Source organism: Neodiprion virginianus, chromosome 2 (assembly GCF_021901495.1).
Source record: "Neodiprion virginianus isolate iyNeoVirg1 chromosome 2, iyNeoVirg1.1, whole genome shotgun sequence".
In the NCBI taxonomy this organism is placed as follows: Eukaryota; Metazoa; Arthropoda; class Insecta; order Hymenoptera; family Diprionidae; genus Neodiprion; species Neodiprion virginianus.
The window spans coordinates 19,048,093-19,064,640 of record NC_060878.1 but is presented as its reverse complement, the minus strand read 5'-3'; the positions used below and the strand labels follow the sequence as shown (position 1 = coordinate 19,064,640).

The window sequence follows — 16,548 nt, the reverse complement described above, 5'->3', positions numbered from 1 at the left end:
TGCCCAGGTTGCGTGCATGCGAGGCATAGGGAAGCTCATTCCCCCCGACTCGAATGCGAGGGAGAGTCGTAAAATCAATTTGATTAATGTAAGCACCACTACCCAAAATCATAACCTTTGACTTCGCAAGATTCAACCTGAGTCCATTCACCACAGCATAATCGAAGATATAATTCACGTCGAGAGTCAGATCGGATAGAGCATGAGCCAGATCACTGGGGTAGCAGGTAAGATAAATCTCTGTATCATCCGCATAAGTGAGGTATTGGGTATAGTTCAGACCAATTCAATATCACGGATGAAGATTGAAAAAAGAAGAGGACCAAGAACCGATCCCTGTGGAACACCCATATTGGTGGAGCACCAGGAGGAAACAGTTCCCCTGTCATCAACAACTGCCTGCGATCGCTTCGATAAATATGAGAAGAACCAGGAGGTCGATTCTGTACTAGGCGCAATCGAATAGCGTCCGACGCAAAGTCGACATAGTGTCGGAAGCGTTATATATTGCATACGACGCGAGTCTGTACCATCTCAAATTGGCGCAGTAACTGCGTCAGTGACGATATTTAGCGTCAGAATATTGTGCAGGCTGTCGATCCCGTACAATCGGGATTGCATCTTTCATTGCGTTGTAAGGTGAGGTAAAATGTAACATGTGACGTATCTTATTATTGAATTACTTGTGGAAAGTGTGTTATAGTGAGGTTAGAGTCCCGTACTTTCGTGTTTCGCGCTACATTATCTTTTGTATTGTTGAATACTTGTGAACGGAGTGTTAAAATGTAAGTACACTGCACATACGATTTACGCCATATACTTTAAGAACTAAGCAAACCAAAAATTTTATCAAATAAAAGATGCGCATCATATACATATATGTGTGTAAATTATACAACAAGGACGATGCAAAAAGAAATTACGATACACTTGTAAATAAGTAATTAGCTCAAGAACACAGGGGGAAACGATTACAGCGAGGCGTCAGTACGACATAACCTCAAATTAATACTAACACATTTTTCTGAAAGATCGTTTGATGGATTGGAAACTAAAATTGTTGGGCTGTTTGTCTAATTGCTAGATGCAGAAGCCTTCACTATTTTAAATGTTTCTAGTCATTCATTTGAGGGAAAAATATGTTATGAATTTTTTGCTCCATTTCCCTCGCGCTAATCGGTGCGAAAAGGCAGAGGAGGGACTTCATTGGGCCTCTTCTTGAAAGTATGTGAAACACCGACGGCCGATATCAAAATATATTTAAAATTTTTTTTATGGGTGCTCTAATATTTTGGAAGAAAGCAAAATGTTACGGACTACGTTTATAAATTTTACGTAAGCCAATATTTTTCTTATTCCCAAAAACTCATCACTGTTTTGAAAAAATCTGCATCTAAGATTTGATGAGGGGATAGGGTTTCACATTCCCTTAAAGTGTCTGGCTTTAGTACACATATAATATTTGAATGATGTCGAGTGTACGGCAATTAATATAAGGTGCTGTGAATTCTGCATTAATAGCGGTATGCTTAACAGCAGTGAAGTGCTGTTTCTATTTCTTTCCATAGCTCACGTATCAAATATTGAATTTTTAGATGGCTATGGTAATGTTACTCGTCGATATAGCAGACTTTGAAGAAGAGGACGAAGAAATATTACAGTTACGAATCACCCACAAGAGGTTGCGCGATGAGCTGAATTTATTCAATTTACCAGATATTCAGTTCAAAAATTTGTTCAGAGTTTCAAAAGATTTAGTGAGGGACCTCGTGACAGAACTGAGACCACATCTGCAACGTGAACGCCCAAATGGTCTTTCAGTGGAAACTCAAGTAAGTGTATAATCTGAAAGTATGTCGATTGAGTTACAAGCAAATGTTATCATACGCGCATTCTGTGCGCTTATCACAAAAGAATTTCACAATTAATGATCCTTTCTTTATCTTCCTACAGGTTCTTTGCGCCATTCGGTTTTATGCAGTTGGTTCTTATCAAAGAGCAATAGGACAGGATTTTGCATTGGCTTTGAGTCAGACTGCAGTCAGCCGGTGTATCAGATCAGTGTCCGTTGCTATCAACGACTATATACTTCGCCGATGGATTAAATTCCCTGCCACTCTGGAGCAAAGAGAGGCAGCTGAAATAAAATTTGCTAATGCTCCACAACCATTTCCTGGAGCAATTGGCGCAATAGACTGCACTCATGTCGGAATCGTTGCTCCTAAAGAGAATGAGGAAGCTTTTGTGAATCACCATGGTTATCATTCTATGAATGTTCAAATGGTTAACTGAAATTGAAGTACAAGTGTAATGCATGATAGAATTAATGTAGGTATATTATCATACATAACGCATGAGTTCACTACCAGGTAATCACTCGAATATGTAAATAAATGGGTGCTTTTGATTATCATTATTTTCTTGATACTATCCATAAGCAATAATGCAAAATACATTTCACTGTCGATAATGAATCCATTGAAATGAAAATGCTGTTTTTAGATTTATGATCCAGAACTCCGTATTTTAAATGTGAGCGCCAAATTCCCAGGATCTCGTCATGATGCTGCAATTTGGATGCAGTCACCTGTGCGCAATCTCATGGAGCTGTGTCACAGGAAAGGCGAGAGGCAAACATGGTTGTTGGGTTAGTAATTCCGGAATCGGAATGTCAATTTTATTCTTTCCTTCTCACTAGTTATATATTCCCAATTTCATCTACCTATCTTACCACTTAGGTGATTCAGGCTATCTTTTGGAACCATGGCTCTTGACACCAATACCGAATGCTCCAAATGGATCACCTGAGTATATATATACCGCTGCACATTGTAGTGCCCGCTCAGTTATAGAGCGATGTTTTGGTGCACTCAAATCGGTATGGAGATGCTTGTCACGTGTGAGTTTGTGGTCAGAATAGTCAACAGTTATAAACTCAATTTAGAGCGAATTATTCTCATTGTCATTTTATATTTTTTTCTGCAACGTTTATTAATGTACGAGCCTGATATGGCGGGAAGAATAATCAATGCTTGTGCCATGTTGCATAATATGCGTTTGCATTATCGAATACCATTTGAAGAGATCGCCGAGGAAGATGTCGCACAGGCTAATGCTATGCCAGCATCCGGACCTTATATTGCTGAACCTCTTGAAGGAAGAGCACGCCTTGCTGAGGGACGCCGTGTACAACAGCAACTTATCCGAGACAACTTTGTGCACTTGTAGTTGGTGGTGTATATGTGACTTCGTGAAAAATCCGGAAAATCATATGAAATACAGTAGCGCCCAAAAGTATTTTGACAAACATAGTAATTGAGTTAATCACATGCAAGAATAAACTACAAAAATCAATAATATTATTTGTTGAAACAAATTCGATGTTCTATATAGTTGTTAAAAATGATGTCTCGATTACTCGAAAATAAAGTTGAAATGAAGAAAAGTAAGAGAAACGATTGATCAAAGTGATAACAAATTTTATATTATCAAAATACTTTTGAGCATTACTGTATGTTTGTGGTGAGACTTGATAGATATATATCTTATACCATATCTCTAGCGTTGAGATGTTCTGTACATGACGAAAATTGTATATAATTTGAATTTTTTTGAATGAGAAAGAGCGTGTGAGTTTAAATTTGTATTGCTTCCTTAAAGTCTACCGTCTTTCATCGATTTTTCGCTGTGAAAAGTAACTTTTGTGATTTACTCTGGTGCTGACTATGTTTTAAGGTTTCCATGTCAATCCTACGGAATTTCAGAAAAAACGAACAAAAAAATGTGCATAACCTGCCAAAAAAGATAGGTGTTCAAAAAAATTAAAAACTTTATTTAACCTGAACTCATTCGGCGTTTTTATTTTCCATCTCAATTTCTGAGCATGTCACTGGCACAAAATTCTCAAAAACAAAACCACGTCCGTGTGTAAGAAAAGAAATCATACATAAAGTTTCATATTATAAAAAAACAAATTTTAATACGAATATGCTGGAGATTAATGGAATCCTGTCATCGCTACCGCTATTGAGTTTAGAGCCTGGCATATCTGCCTCTTCACTTCTAATTTATCTTTCTCCAGCTCCAGTCGTTTGGCTTCGTTGTTTGCAGACATTAGCATCGCCTGTGACATTCTCTAAAACATGCAAGTACAAATATTTGCACAATTCCACTGGCATAATAATTTGCAGATCGATTTATTCATATACAGTTTAAACAGAAATACCTCAAGTATTTCGTTCTGCTTTTCTTGCATTTCAACAACTGTCTTAAAGACATCATCTCTTCTTTTGTTTTTTTTCTTGCGCAAGGCTCTGACAGGGTGTGTGGCTGTTTTTATGTTTGGGGTTGTCTGCTGCAATGATGGGTGTGACAGTGTGTGCGATGATGATGCTATGCCTATGCCATCATCACTGCAGACAACTTCTACAAATGTTTTGGGTTCTGAAAGATGCTTTAATTCATCAGGTTCTTGTATGGTGTGTTCCTCCTCTTGTCCTATTGCCGTGTCTGATTGTACGAATAAAACACGTTGCTACAACATCATATCATACATCATTATTGTTAGTAATAAGTAGCAATACAAGGGGGGTTCTACAAGCAGATTCCTGTTACCGACACTTACCGACCAAGCCGACCAGTCCGCCTATACATTCTCCCCAGACTCAAACCCTTTTCCGCTCCGCGCAGCCCAGACTCAAACCCTTTTTCGCGATGACGTCACAGTCTGCCGTACCGAAGGTCAAAACCGTGCAACCTTACCGGCAGTTGTATCGATCGAGGGTCAAAATCGTGCTGTTTTACCGACAATCTTACCGACCGAAGGTCTGTAGTGCTCGCCTGCCAACGGTGGAGGGCGCAGCGGAGGCGAGAACTTTTTTACCGTCCCGCATTCTTCTCCCACGATAGGACTGCTGATGTGTAACATGAACCACTCCGAATTCCTTTCCCACGGTAGGACTGCTGACGTGTAACATCAACCACCTCACATTCCTTTCCCACGTTATCAACCACGTGATATTCCAAAATTAATGGTTCCGAGAATCGTATTTCACTTATTCGGATGTCGGTTTGATATCAACCACCTCACATTCCTTTCCCACGTTATCAACCACGTGACATTCCAAAATTGATGGTTCCGAGAATTGTTTTTCACTTACTCGGATGTCGGTTTGATATCCAAGGTCGACCGATAGTCGCGGCACATTCAAAGCCATGGATCTGCGGTGTCGGGTTACTATCGCTCTTGGAATGCCAAAAGGTGCGCGCGCATACACAAACGTTGATATCAGCCCCGTGACATTCCTTACCCTCCATCAAATTATGTGGTGGGGGAACGTTATATAAGCGAGAAGTGAAAACTTCATCGCCAGTCTGAAGCTGTTCTTCTTGCAAATGAGAAGTGCTCTGGAACAACGTGAATTGAAGAAACGACTAGAACTGCTCCTCAAGAATATTGGAGAAGTGAAACATCTGCTGAAAATCAGATCCGACCTCAATCAACTCACAAGAGATTTCGAGCACCTACAACTGGACCGTAACGATCATGGACTTTTCAAAATTGAACGAAGTCGCTCGCCTGGAGACATTTCTGCCGTTGAAAAAGCTCTCGGACCTCGAAGTCTACTTCGAATACCGGGTCAGTGGCGTTTGTCGGGTTAAAACGAAATTTGGAGAAAAAATCGTTATGGACTTGGATGACGCTTTCACGATTTTTCTGCCCAACCGACTGACCAAGGCCCTCCACGAAACTAAAGATTTGTTCCAGAAGGTGACGACAGTCAGTCAGGAGATACGGTTGCATCTACGCTATCTTGGTGGACCGTACGGTCAACATGAATTTGTATACGTATAATATTCTAATATCCAATGTTCTGTGTAAGTCTTACGTTCAATAAACAAAAAAAAAAAGATTTAAATTATGAATATTTTTTCATTTATCCATCTTGTATACCTTTAATCCTACGTACGTTTTGTACCTTGTAATTGTATCTAGAATTAAGTCTCAAAACCTAAGAAAATGCTACTCCGAACACCACTAAGCAACGATGGAGGGTTTCGAGCTGCGTCATGTAATGTGAACTCTACGATGAGTATTTGGACGGGTTCAGACCGGAGTGCAAGGTCGGCCGATAGCCGCGGTACAGAGCCAAGGATCTGCGGTGTTGGGTTACTATCGCTCTAGGAATGCAAAACATAACTCGGTTTGAGTACAGCTCGGTCAAGGATGGAGAGCAAGGTCGAATCTTACATAAGCTTCGTATTGGAAGAAATTCTCTCTTAAGAGCTAAGGTAAAGGTATAAAATTATTTCATGAATATTCTTTGAAAAAACAGTTTTATTGAGTACAATTTTTAGAGTACGGTTGACAATTACTTCACAAAAATAGTACAATAATTCTATTCAACAGTATCATGACCAGGGTGATATATTCGCCAGGAATGCGGGACCGTTCTTGTAGACGCTTCTGCGCAGTAACACACATCGTACAGCCTCGCCATCCGGACAGTACGATGATTTTGTAGCCAATTCTGAAGTATGCAAACGTTTCGTGCTGCACAGATTGCGTTGGGTATTGTGTGAAGGTCGCATCTCAGAGACACAGCTGAAGTTTTTTGCAGGGTTTCAAGCGACGGGCAGTCAAAGTCCAACATATCGATGATTTGAACTTTCGGAACGATTTTGAGCAACCAATCTCGTTTTTCTTCTCCTTTTACGTACACGGTTTGAGCTTTGCACAGCCTGTCTTGAATGGTCCGCCCAACTTCCTCAAAAGGTATGGTTCCACAGCTCCAACGTACGCCGTGAAAATCGCGTTCTAGCCAAGAATTTTGGCTTTTGTATATGACGTCCAGTAAATTCCATTTGTAAGGTGGCTTGAAGAAAAACACTGATGGAGATGCTTCCGAGTAGATTGAAATTATAGCCAATTCTTTGAATGTGAAGGTGTTGTTGAAAGGTCTACGAAAGCCTTGTATGTCAACGATAAGCTCCATCTTTGAACTGTGCGAAATGGTGGGAACGGGTCAGCTTTTATTCCAACTTTTTCACCCCACCACTGAGCGTGTTGTATTCGACAATACAATCGTGAACGATCAAGCAGTACGCCGATGTTACAGCGGGAAAGTTGGCTTTAGCTTCAAATTCAAGACGGATGTCGACAGGTCCGTACTTCAAAGATTCGTTTTGTTTCGAACAGTCGATAACGAATAAGGGGACGTCTCGAAGGAATTCCCTCTTTGTCAGCAACGGCTCGGGGTTCTTGTCGTAGTAGGTAGCTTGGAAGTTTGCGTACATCTCGTACAAGAGCGCGTACAGATTACGACTCATGTTGAGGTTCAGGTTACCGTACGGATAAGATTGAGAGTTTAAAAATAGCTTGACGTCCGTGATATTGCAATGATCGAAATGACTTGCGTTCTTTCCGGTCTTGTTCTTTCTACTTGTTTGGAAACTCAAAATGACGTACCGAGGTTTTTCAAGCTGAGTGGAAGTTTTTACAGTCCAAACGTGTTTCGATGTTGTGGGAAGTAAGGGATATTCGTACAATTCCCAACTGCGGAAGCTCATCGAAATAGGCGGATCTCTCTGAATGAAATTCAGTAGGTCAACTTTTTTCTGATCCGCGAGTTTCAAATACGGTATTAGCCATTCCACTGCATTAATCGTGATTTTGAATTCCGCCTCCTGAGTCTGCATGATTGCGTTGACGTCAGTTTTTGATCTCGTCAAAATTAACTCATGTTTAGCGTTGACAACGATCTTGCGGTAGTCTTCGGCGAAACCCAATATCATGCTGAGCGGTATCAGTACGTCAAAGTTACCATCGGCATCGGTTAATTTTTTCTTCTCTTCTACATCGAGCCATCCAGCGTTCTTCATCAGCCAAGTCTGACCAGGGTGCAGGGAAGCGTAACCCTTCATGAGACTTGTCAAGCCAACGTTCTTGCTTCTATCAACCCCAACTGCGTTAATTTCGTAGCGAATTTCTTCAAACAGATGACAGATGGCGTTGTTTACGAGCTGTGTGTTCACAGTCGCTCTACCATCAGGTTTGAGGAGTCGTCCGTGGATATGTACCGAACTTTTGCCGGGTAATATGCATAAATCCTGATGCTGAACGGTGATTCGAATTTCATCGCTGTTGTTGAAAGTGGACGAGGCGTAAGGTTTGTGAGCGTGAATCTCGTAATGCGCAACGGATTCGTCAAAGACGACTGGTGTTTGAATGCTCAAGATTTCCTCCTCCATGGCACGTAGCAGATGATAAAAAAGCAAAATCGGATTTTTATTTGTCGGAAATTCCTCTTCCAAAAGGTGTCAGTTTCAGACCCAGAGCTATCAGGAACTCCACGTTTCGAGGTGTTAGCGGTTCGGGAATCGATCGACGACTGACTTGATCGGGGCATGTCGACTTACTGATATACCTTCTCTTTGACAGTCTGTTATATACAATTCCCATCGTTTATTGCGATTTGATGTGTAGTCTCACAGTTATAACTTCTCCACGAAAATTAACCAGGTCTCCGTCTTGATCCACTAACCGGAGCTGAACGTGATCTATGGTCTTGACGGTGATCGGAAGGTAAATGACGTGCGACGGTTCTTCCACGATCTTATATCCTGGTAGGACGGTCGGGAAAAACTCGTGAATAGTGTGTACTTTGTGTCCATTGACGTAGGCGCCCGTTGTAATGCTACACTCGACTCGCAACGCGTTGACCTTGAGTATAGTTACAGGCACGTCCGATTCGTGAGTTTTATCAACCTCCAATACACGTGGTGTAAATCCCAAAAGTTGAGCAATGGAATCATTCGGCTCAAAGTTAATCGTGTGGTTGCATGTGATTTCGCTGCGTAATGTATTATTGTTGGGTTTGATGGCGAGCCTGATATCAGTATTTCTTAGCACGTTTTGGAGATACTTCTCGATGTCCTCGATCTCGTAGCTGCCGGTAGGTATGGTGATCACTTTGTCAGCTACGTAAATTTTATTGTGACCGACATCAACGTTGGGAATCGAATTAAAGGTTAACAATTCTACCAAGCCAAGAGCATAACTTTCATCACGAGGAAGTTCGATCGGTGGGAAATATTGTGCCTCGAGTATCGAAGAGGTTCCCGAAATCGTTAACGTTAACGAATCATCCATGACTGCGAGTGGTAGACTGACTTTGACGAATCACGCACCATGTTTATATAGCTCACCTCTCAGATATTTCAGACACAAGTGTCCGCATTCAAATGTATCATAATCCTGGTACCTCTCATGATTGTATTTGACGCTACCAACGCCGAGGTATTTTATGAGGTCCGAGGGTGGTTGAAGGTTGCCGAAACTGTCAAAGTAATCGATATTATTGTCGCGTTTCTTGTACGCAACCCAGTGTGTTCCCGGACCGTCTTTGTCGTCAAGGTTGATTATAGCTGACTCGTTTTTACGTGGACCGTTTTCGGGCATTTCGTTTCGCATGAAAACACCGCGGAAATGCGGAACCCTCAAGATTTTTGCATATTTCAACAAGTCCCAATCAGTCAACGCTCGACGTGGTAGCGTCGCATCTAGTTTTTTGAAAGATGGAGACCAAGACCTGTTTTGTACGGTTTCATATGAAGCCCTTCGCCCAACGCGATAGCTTCCATAGTTTTGTTGTGTCGTTTGCTTTCCTCCAATTCTCGTTTAGCCGCGCTCGCATCGTTCACAGCTTTTGCTATACCTGCCGCACCACCGGCTAACGCACCCGTAGCGCTGAGACCGGCAAAAATAGGAATCAGAAACGGTAGAAAACCACCGACTTTCGAAGGTACCGGTAGGACGCGAGGTGTTCGCACTTTACATTTACCACCCGCTTTTTTAACGGCGTTCTCAGCTCCCTTCAGCGCAGATTCGATAGCTACTTTTGCATCGTTGCTTGGAACCATAGAACGTTTTGCAGCATTTACAATTTTTCTCAAGGTCACATTTTTTGACTTTCGCATTCCCATTCCGAGTTTTGATTTTACTTTCATTGTATTAGCTACTGCCCAAGCGGCTGCCTTCTCACCCAAATTTGCGTCCTTTGCGAGAACCCGTTTCCAAGCTTTCTCAGCCAACACCCTATCAGCCTCGTTTCTAACCTCAAGGTTCTTACGATTTTTCGAATACGCTATATCGTGTTCCTTACACGCTGCATCGAGAGGATTAATACCGGAATCGCCTCTCGCGAGTCTTTTCGTCAACTTCGTACCAGGACCGCAGTATTGGTAACCGGGAACATGCAACCCGATCGGAAGTTTGTTGATGATTCTATTCACCAGACTCTTGCCACGATGTTGCCGCCTGCTGCTGCTTCGTTTACCTCTGTACGCGATCATGTTCGTGCGTTGACTGAAGAAAAGTGCTTTAAAACGGGGTATTTATAGCAAATCCGATCAGTCATGTCCGAGATGCGGTTTGAGAAACAACCTACCAAGCTTCCCGTGATGAATTTTGACAAACTTTCGGAGCAAAATGTCGAAAAGCACAAACGGCACGGTGAATTACTCCCGAACAGTGTACGTGCGATATTCTGTGGACCGTCGAATTGTGGTAAAACTAATGCGTTGCTCACACTTATAACCCATCCCAATGGACTCGGATTTAAAAATATCTACATCTACTCGAAATCTCTCAACCAACCTAAATACCAATTGTTGAAGCAATTGCTGGACCATGTTGAGAGTACGGAGTATTTTGCGTTTACCGAGCTTGAGCAAGTGATTCCACCGGAAAAAGCACGGCCCAACTCAATAGTCATATTTGACGATGTAGCGTGCGAGAAGCAGGACAATATTAGAGCCTACTTTTGCATGGGTAGACATCACGACGTTGACTGTTTCTATCTCTGTCAGACGTACGCGCGTATTCCCAAACATCTCGTGCGCGACAACGTAAACTTACTCGTGTTATTCAAACAAGACGAAATGAACCTGAGACACATATACAACGACCATGTGAACACCGATATGTCTTACACAGAGTTTAAAAGTGTGTGCTCTGCATGCTGGAACGGTGAGAAGTACGGGTTTCTGGTGATCGACAAAGACAGTGAGCTCAACGAAGGACGATACAGGAGGGGATTCGATTCTTTTGTTAGCCTGGAAAAGGAATAAAATCTACCGTTTCCGAGCGAGAGACGCAGTAGCGTTGCAGACTCAGTTGCGTCAACATGCAGAGCTCTGAAATTTCCAAGCAAAAAGATGTCCTACATCAGATCGCTCAAGCAAGTGCTGCGATCCGTCGAAAACACAGATTGCTCAAGTCGGGCAGGGAATCCACGACTCAGGAATTGAGTGACGGTTTCCAACCAGTAGTGACTCAGTTGCAAGAACTGGTGAATGTTACAAAAGATACCAAACCTGTCAAACAAGAGGTGGAAGAAATTAAAGAAGAAATAAAGGAGATGAAAAATGAAACGAAAAATGAAACTGTCTCGGAAATGGACGATTCCTTCGCTTCGGCGGGGGATGAAATAGTCGTAGAAACACCGGTCGAGGACGAGTATTTTGCACTGATGAGAGATGCGAAGACAAAGGACGAATTGGACAACGTGTACGGTGTACGCAACCTCTTAAACGGACCAATGATTAGTGATTCGTTGATATCTTTTGAGAGTGACTACGTTCGTATTGGCGACACGCGTTACCCGAAAACGAAGGGTTTGCTGGAACTTTTGTTCAAAAAGAAGCCTGACGGTTCTTCTGTGAGCGCTGGAGATCGGGAGAATTTTAAAAACATAATCCTCGCAACGAACGCGCATAAGAAGTAATACTCATCCGATGGGGCTGTTCGAAACGATAACGGTTACAAATTTAAAAATGTCATTGCCGAATTAATGAATTATTCCCCATCACCTCGCCGAAAGGGTGAAGGTCTACTTCCGCAAGCTATGATCACTCGACAAGGTGTTGAAACGGATTACGTTTTCTGGGATGATCCAAACGAGTTAGTGGAGCGTCTTCGTTTACTCCTGGCATCTCAGGCAGCGGGAAATCCGAGTCACAATAACGAAATCATCTCCATTATCGAAGAGCAACGCGAAGCAGGAATCATTTATTAAGCAGCTCCCGTCATTTTTGCATTCATTACCGAGATGAGTGTCGACGTGTTTAGACGTCAGCTGAATAAAAACACGACCGCGAGCACTCGCGGTCCTCCGGGTGTCGGGTTTCAAATAACAACGGACGGGCATTACGATATACGGAACAAGAGACTGTGCAACGTCGCAGATCCCGCAGAGCCGAACAATGCTGTAACTTTAAAAACTTTAAGACGAAAATTCAGCGTGCTGCAAAAACAAATCGACAACCTCGATCAAATGATCAAAGCTTTGGAGATCACCGCAAAGAAAGCCTTGGATACCTTCTACACAGACTTTGAAACAGACAGAGACTTGTCGATTCGAAACGCGGAAATCATTTCCAAATTGGACACCAGACTAATAGCGTTGGAATATGAACGAGGAAAAGCAAGCACTGGTGACGGAACTGCATAAGCCTGCACGCCGGAATTACCCGCGTCGACGTGTAGACGTGCGCGGCATCGACGAGACCTGGCAGGCGGATCTTGTTGATATGACGTCGTACGCTGGACAAAACAAAGGTTACAAGTACATGCTCACAGTCATTGATATCTTTTCAAAGTATGCGTGGGCTGTACCGATAAAGAGCAAGTCTGGAGATGATGTTACGAAGGCAATGGAATCTGTGCTTGTCCAAGGACGGGTACCGAAAAATTTACACGTCGACAGAGGAACGGAATTTTACAACTCGAAATTCGAATCGCTTATGACACGCTACGGAATCAAACTTTACTCCACGTACAGTAATTTGAAGGCTTCGATCTGTGAACGTTTCAATCGCACGCTGATAGGTAAAATGTGGACACGGTTCAGCATGCAAGAAAGCTACAAGTGGCTCGATATCTTATCCGATTTGGTTTTGGCTTACAACAACGTCAAACACCGAACCATAAGAATGAAACCGTCGGATGTCACCGTTGCAAACGAGAGGCTGTTATTACGTCAGGCGTACGGAGGGCTTCGAGCGATACCTACCGTATTGGCAAAGTTCAAATCCGGCGACAAAGTTCGAATCAGCAAATTCAAAAATGTCTCCGAGAAAGGTTACACTCCCAATTGGACGACTGAAATATTCACGATAAGTCGAGTGGAAAATACTCATCCTGTGACGTACAAGCTCAAAGACTACCGAGATCAACCCATCGCTGGTGGTTTCTACGAACAAGAGCTCCTCAAGGTTAAGCATCCGGATATCTATCTGGTGGAGAAGGTGCTCAAGAAGCGCGGAAGAAAAATATGCGTTAAATGGTTAGGTTTTGACAATACACACAACAGTTGGATAAACGAATCGGACATGTAACTTTTGAATAAATAAATTTTTTGTGGAAACGTATGTCCCTCTTTATTTTATATCCGACGCACAACAAGTATGCGTCTTCATTTTTTAGACAATCGACAGACATGGTACAGTTATAAATTACAAAGCTAAGGTGTCGGCTTGTAGCCCCACGGAAGCGTGTCGGTTGTATTTTGTAACACGATCCGCTTGTCGTCATTCCAGCTCAGTGCTACTTTCTGCTGTTCTACGGTGTATACCTCGTGCTTTCGACTCAATATCAAATGCTGATTTGAGGATAGATTTTCACGTTTCAACGCACAGTCCAAATAATCGTTGAAGGTTATTTTTCTCAACGCTGATGCTTTGACACCTTTGGCACGCTTGTCGTCTTTTTCATCTCCCAAGACTCGGAATGCGTACAACTTAGCTCTTAATCCTACAAATTCGATCATGATTTTCCCGTTATTCTCGTCTTTCATCAAGCCGAGAACTTTTTTGTTTGCTTGAGGTATTCCGTAAACGTTGTCGAGCGGATAATCAGAAGTATCGAATTTGTGCAAGTCCTCCTTCATGTGTTCGTATATGTCGGGGACGGTAAAATTGTAAATCAAACTGTCGGTATCCGTGTACATTAATTTTGCTCGGTTGCCGAATTTCTGCTTAATGTAATTGTAATGAAAATCGTAGATATATGTTTTAGCCAGATCCATGATGGAGAAACCTGCGTGCAATGGTTTATTCAACTTGACTTTCGTCTTACTCATTTCAACGATAATTATGTCTTTGTCGAAAACGGTGCAGCTGTGAAAATTGGGTTTGGCTATGGTAGCTCTAGCACCGTATCTTCCATCCCATTTCGTGATCAGCCTGACATCTCTATACTTCCTAACATTTTCCATAGTTTTGCCAAAAACTGCGTTGTTCATTAGCTTGTAAAAATTTTTCTCAAATTCGTTGTCAGATTTTTTTCGCAAATCGGTATTTGAATCTATATATTTTTTCAGCCACTGGGTTTGCCTGAATTTGAGAACTCTATGAATTTTGAGTAATTTTAAGCCCAATTGTAAGCATTGTTTCAAAACGCGGTAGTGAACAACGTAGTTTTTCTTGGAAAATAGCGTGGGCGTCAATTTCGGTTGCTTACTATTCGAGATCGGAGGTATGTAGTGCTCCGGACACAGTGGTAATTCCTTATGAATTTCATGCAGTTCCTCAGGATATTCCAAATCAACCTCCAGTATGTAACCAAACTCCGCATCGTCCGAGATGGTAAGAACGTCGCATTGTCCGAAGTCTGATAACCATTCGGAAGAACTGTATGGCAGAGCAAAGCTCATAGCAGCACCGTACGAATTATTAACGTCAAAGTACATGAGATGAGATTCTTCGACCTCAGGATCGAATTCCTCTCCCATATATCTATTGTTGACCTTTGCGTATCTGTTCGAACACTGTGACACACCACCACGAATACCCTTTTCGATAAACATAACCATGTCTATGTCGGTGAGAAGCTCGAGTTCGATGCCTGTACATTTTAACATTGCATCAAACGACAGACCGGGCGCTGTGTAGTAATGTAACGGGTCCAGTTTGTACGTCGTCCAACAGCTCCGTCGAAAGTTTTGAAAAACGTCGGCCAGTAAAAACACGTCCGTCTGTAAATACAAGTCCGAATACTCTCCTATAGTTTGAACGTTAAAAGTTTGCCAAACTTTACATGCACGTGCATAGTCGTCGTCTGATATGTCCCGATCATTTAATTTCGAGTAAAATTGTTGTTCGGATGGTAACCGTGTGTCTTTGAGCTTCTCCCAACTGTCCATGTATTCGTACGGGAACACTCCTTTTCTGGTCAACAACTGAAATTTATCTGAGCTATGATAAAATTTCCGTGTGATTGATTTCTGATCATCACCGAGATACGTTGCTAATTTCTCAAGCTACTGGGCATGAAGCGGTACGAATCTACGAATCTATACTTTATATCTGTCCCCTCGACCTATTTTGTAAATGAAATGTACTTTTCTTTGTTTACGGGTAGAAGCTCAGTTGTGCCCTCGAACGATGTGGCCAGTGCTTTGATCAGGAAATGTGAATCGTAACCCGACAGATTGTGGAATATCACTGGGATAATGTGCGAATTTTGGTAATTTAGATTGCAACCTCGGTGAGCAGCACCACGGTACTTTCCCGTGAAATGGCAGTCATCACGATGTTTCACGTCTGCGAGTGTAAACGGTTTTTCACAAATGTGACACACTGTCGTTGAATAAAATTCGTTGATTTGATTGAAATTTAGTGGTTTCATCGGTACAACAGTCTTGTAGTTTCCCTCTAACGAATGTGCCAATTCCGCTAACTCGTTCACAAACCATTGAACGCAAGTCTCTCCACGAATAATTTCGAATTTTGAAAGTGAATCGTCAAACGCGCAATGCAGATAGTAAGCTATACTATACGGAAGATGCTTCTGATAAATTGTTCTTGTACCCATCTTTTTGAGCGTAGGTTCCAGTAAACATTCGAGATCCGCGTAAATACAGAATGGAACGGTTTCTTTGTGCTTGAAATTTTTGAATTTAAGTATTTTTTCCTCATCTGTAGGTAGAATAACTTTGGTTTTGTTTAAATTCATGCAATCAGCTCGGTGCTTCAACAAACATCTTTCGAAATTAAAATGAGACAGACACCTATCGCACAACCAAGTATGACATTTATGCTTGGAAATTTGAGATCTTGTTAATCGAGACAGATTTCGAATCCATGCAAAATGAAAGATTCTATTTTTTTCATAATTTACCATATCATCATCATCATCGTCGTCAGGGATTTCAGTTTCTATCGCCAAAAGATGAATCATAGGTTTATCAGACTCATTCTGATTCAGGTGAATCGGTACTATTTCACTTTTTTTCCGATCACCTTGGTCTATACCGTAAACGTTAATTGAAAGACCGTTAAGCTTCTCAAATTTTGAAATGGTGTTTTTGTCTAGAGACATTGGAAAATGCAAACCGTCGTATTGTAGCACTGAGCTGAAATGTGGGTACGAGCTGGTCGCGTTAGGATGGTTGTTGTCGGCTGGGAACAGAGCTGCGGTGACCGACCAGAGGAAGCAATACGAGTCGCTGTTACGGATGTTGACGACAGCCTTCTTATCACTGATAT

The 16,548-nt window shown here is 42.1% G+C and overlaps 1 protein-coding gene across 1 annotated transcript; it reads left to right on the top strand.

Moving 5' to 3' along the window:
• Positions 1–1,325: 1,325 nt before the first annotated feature.
• LOC124297720 (putative nuclease HARBI1) lies at positions 1,326–3,681 on the top strand. The gene is made up of 6 exons (XM_046749027.1): positions 1,326–1,335; positions 1,596–1,832; positions 1,954–2,283; positions 2,503–2,647; positions 2,739–2,899; positions 2,983–3,681. The coding sequence occupies exons 2-6, from the start codon at positions 1,596–1,598 to the stop codon at positions 3,226–3,228; spliced, it is 1,119 nt and encodes a 372-aa protein (XP_046604983.1). The 5' UTR covers positions 1,326–1,335; the 3' UTR covers positions 3,229–3,681.
• Positions 3,682–16,548: the final 12,867 nt, after the last annotated feature.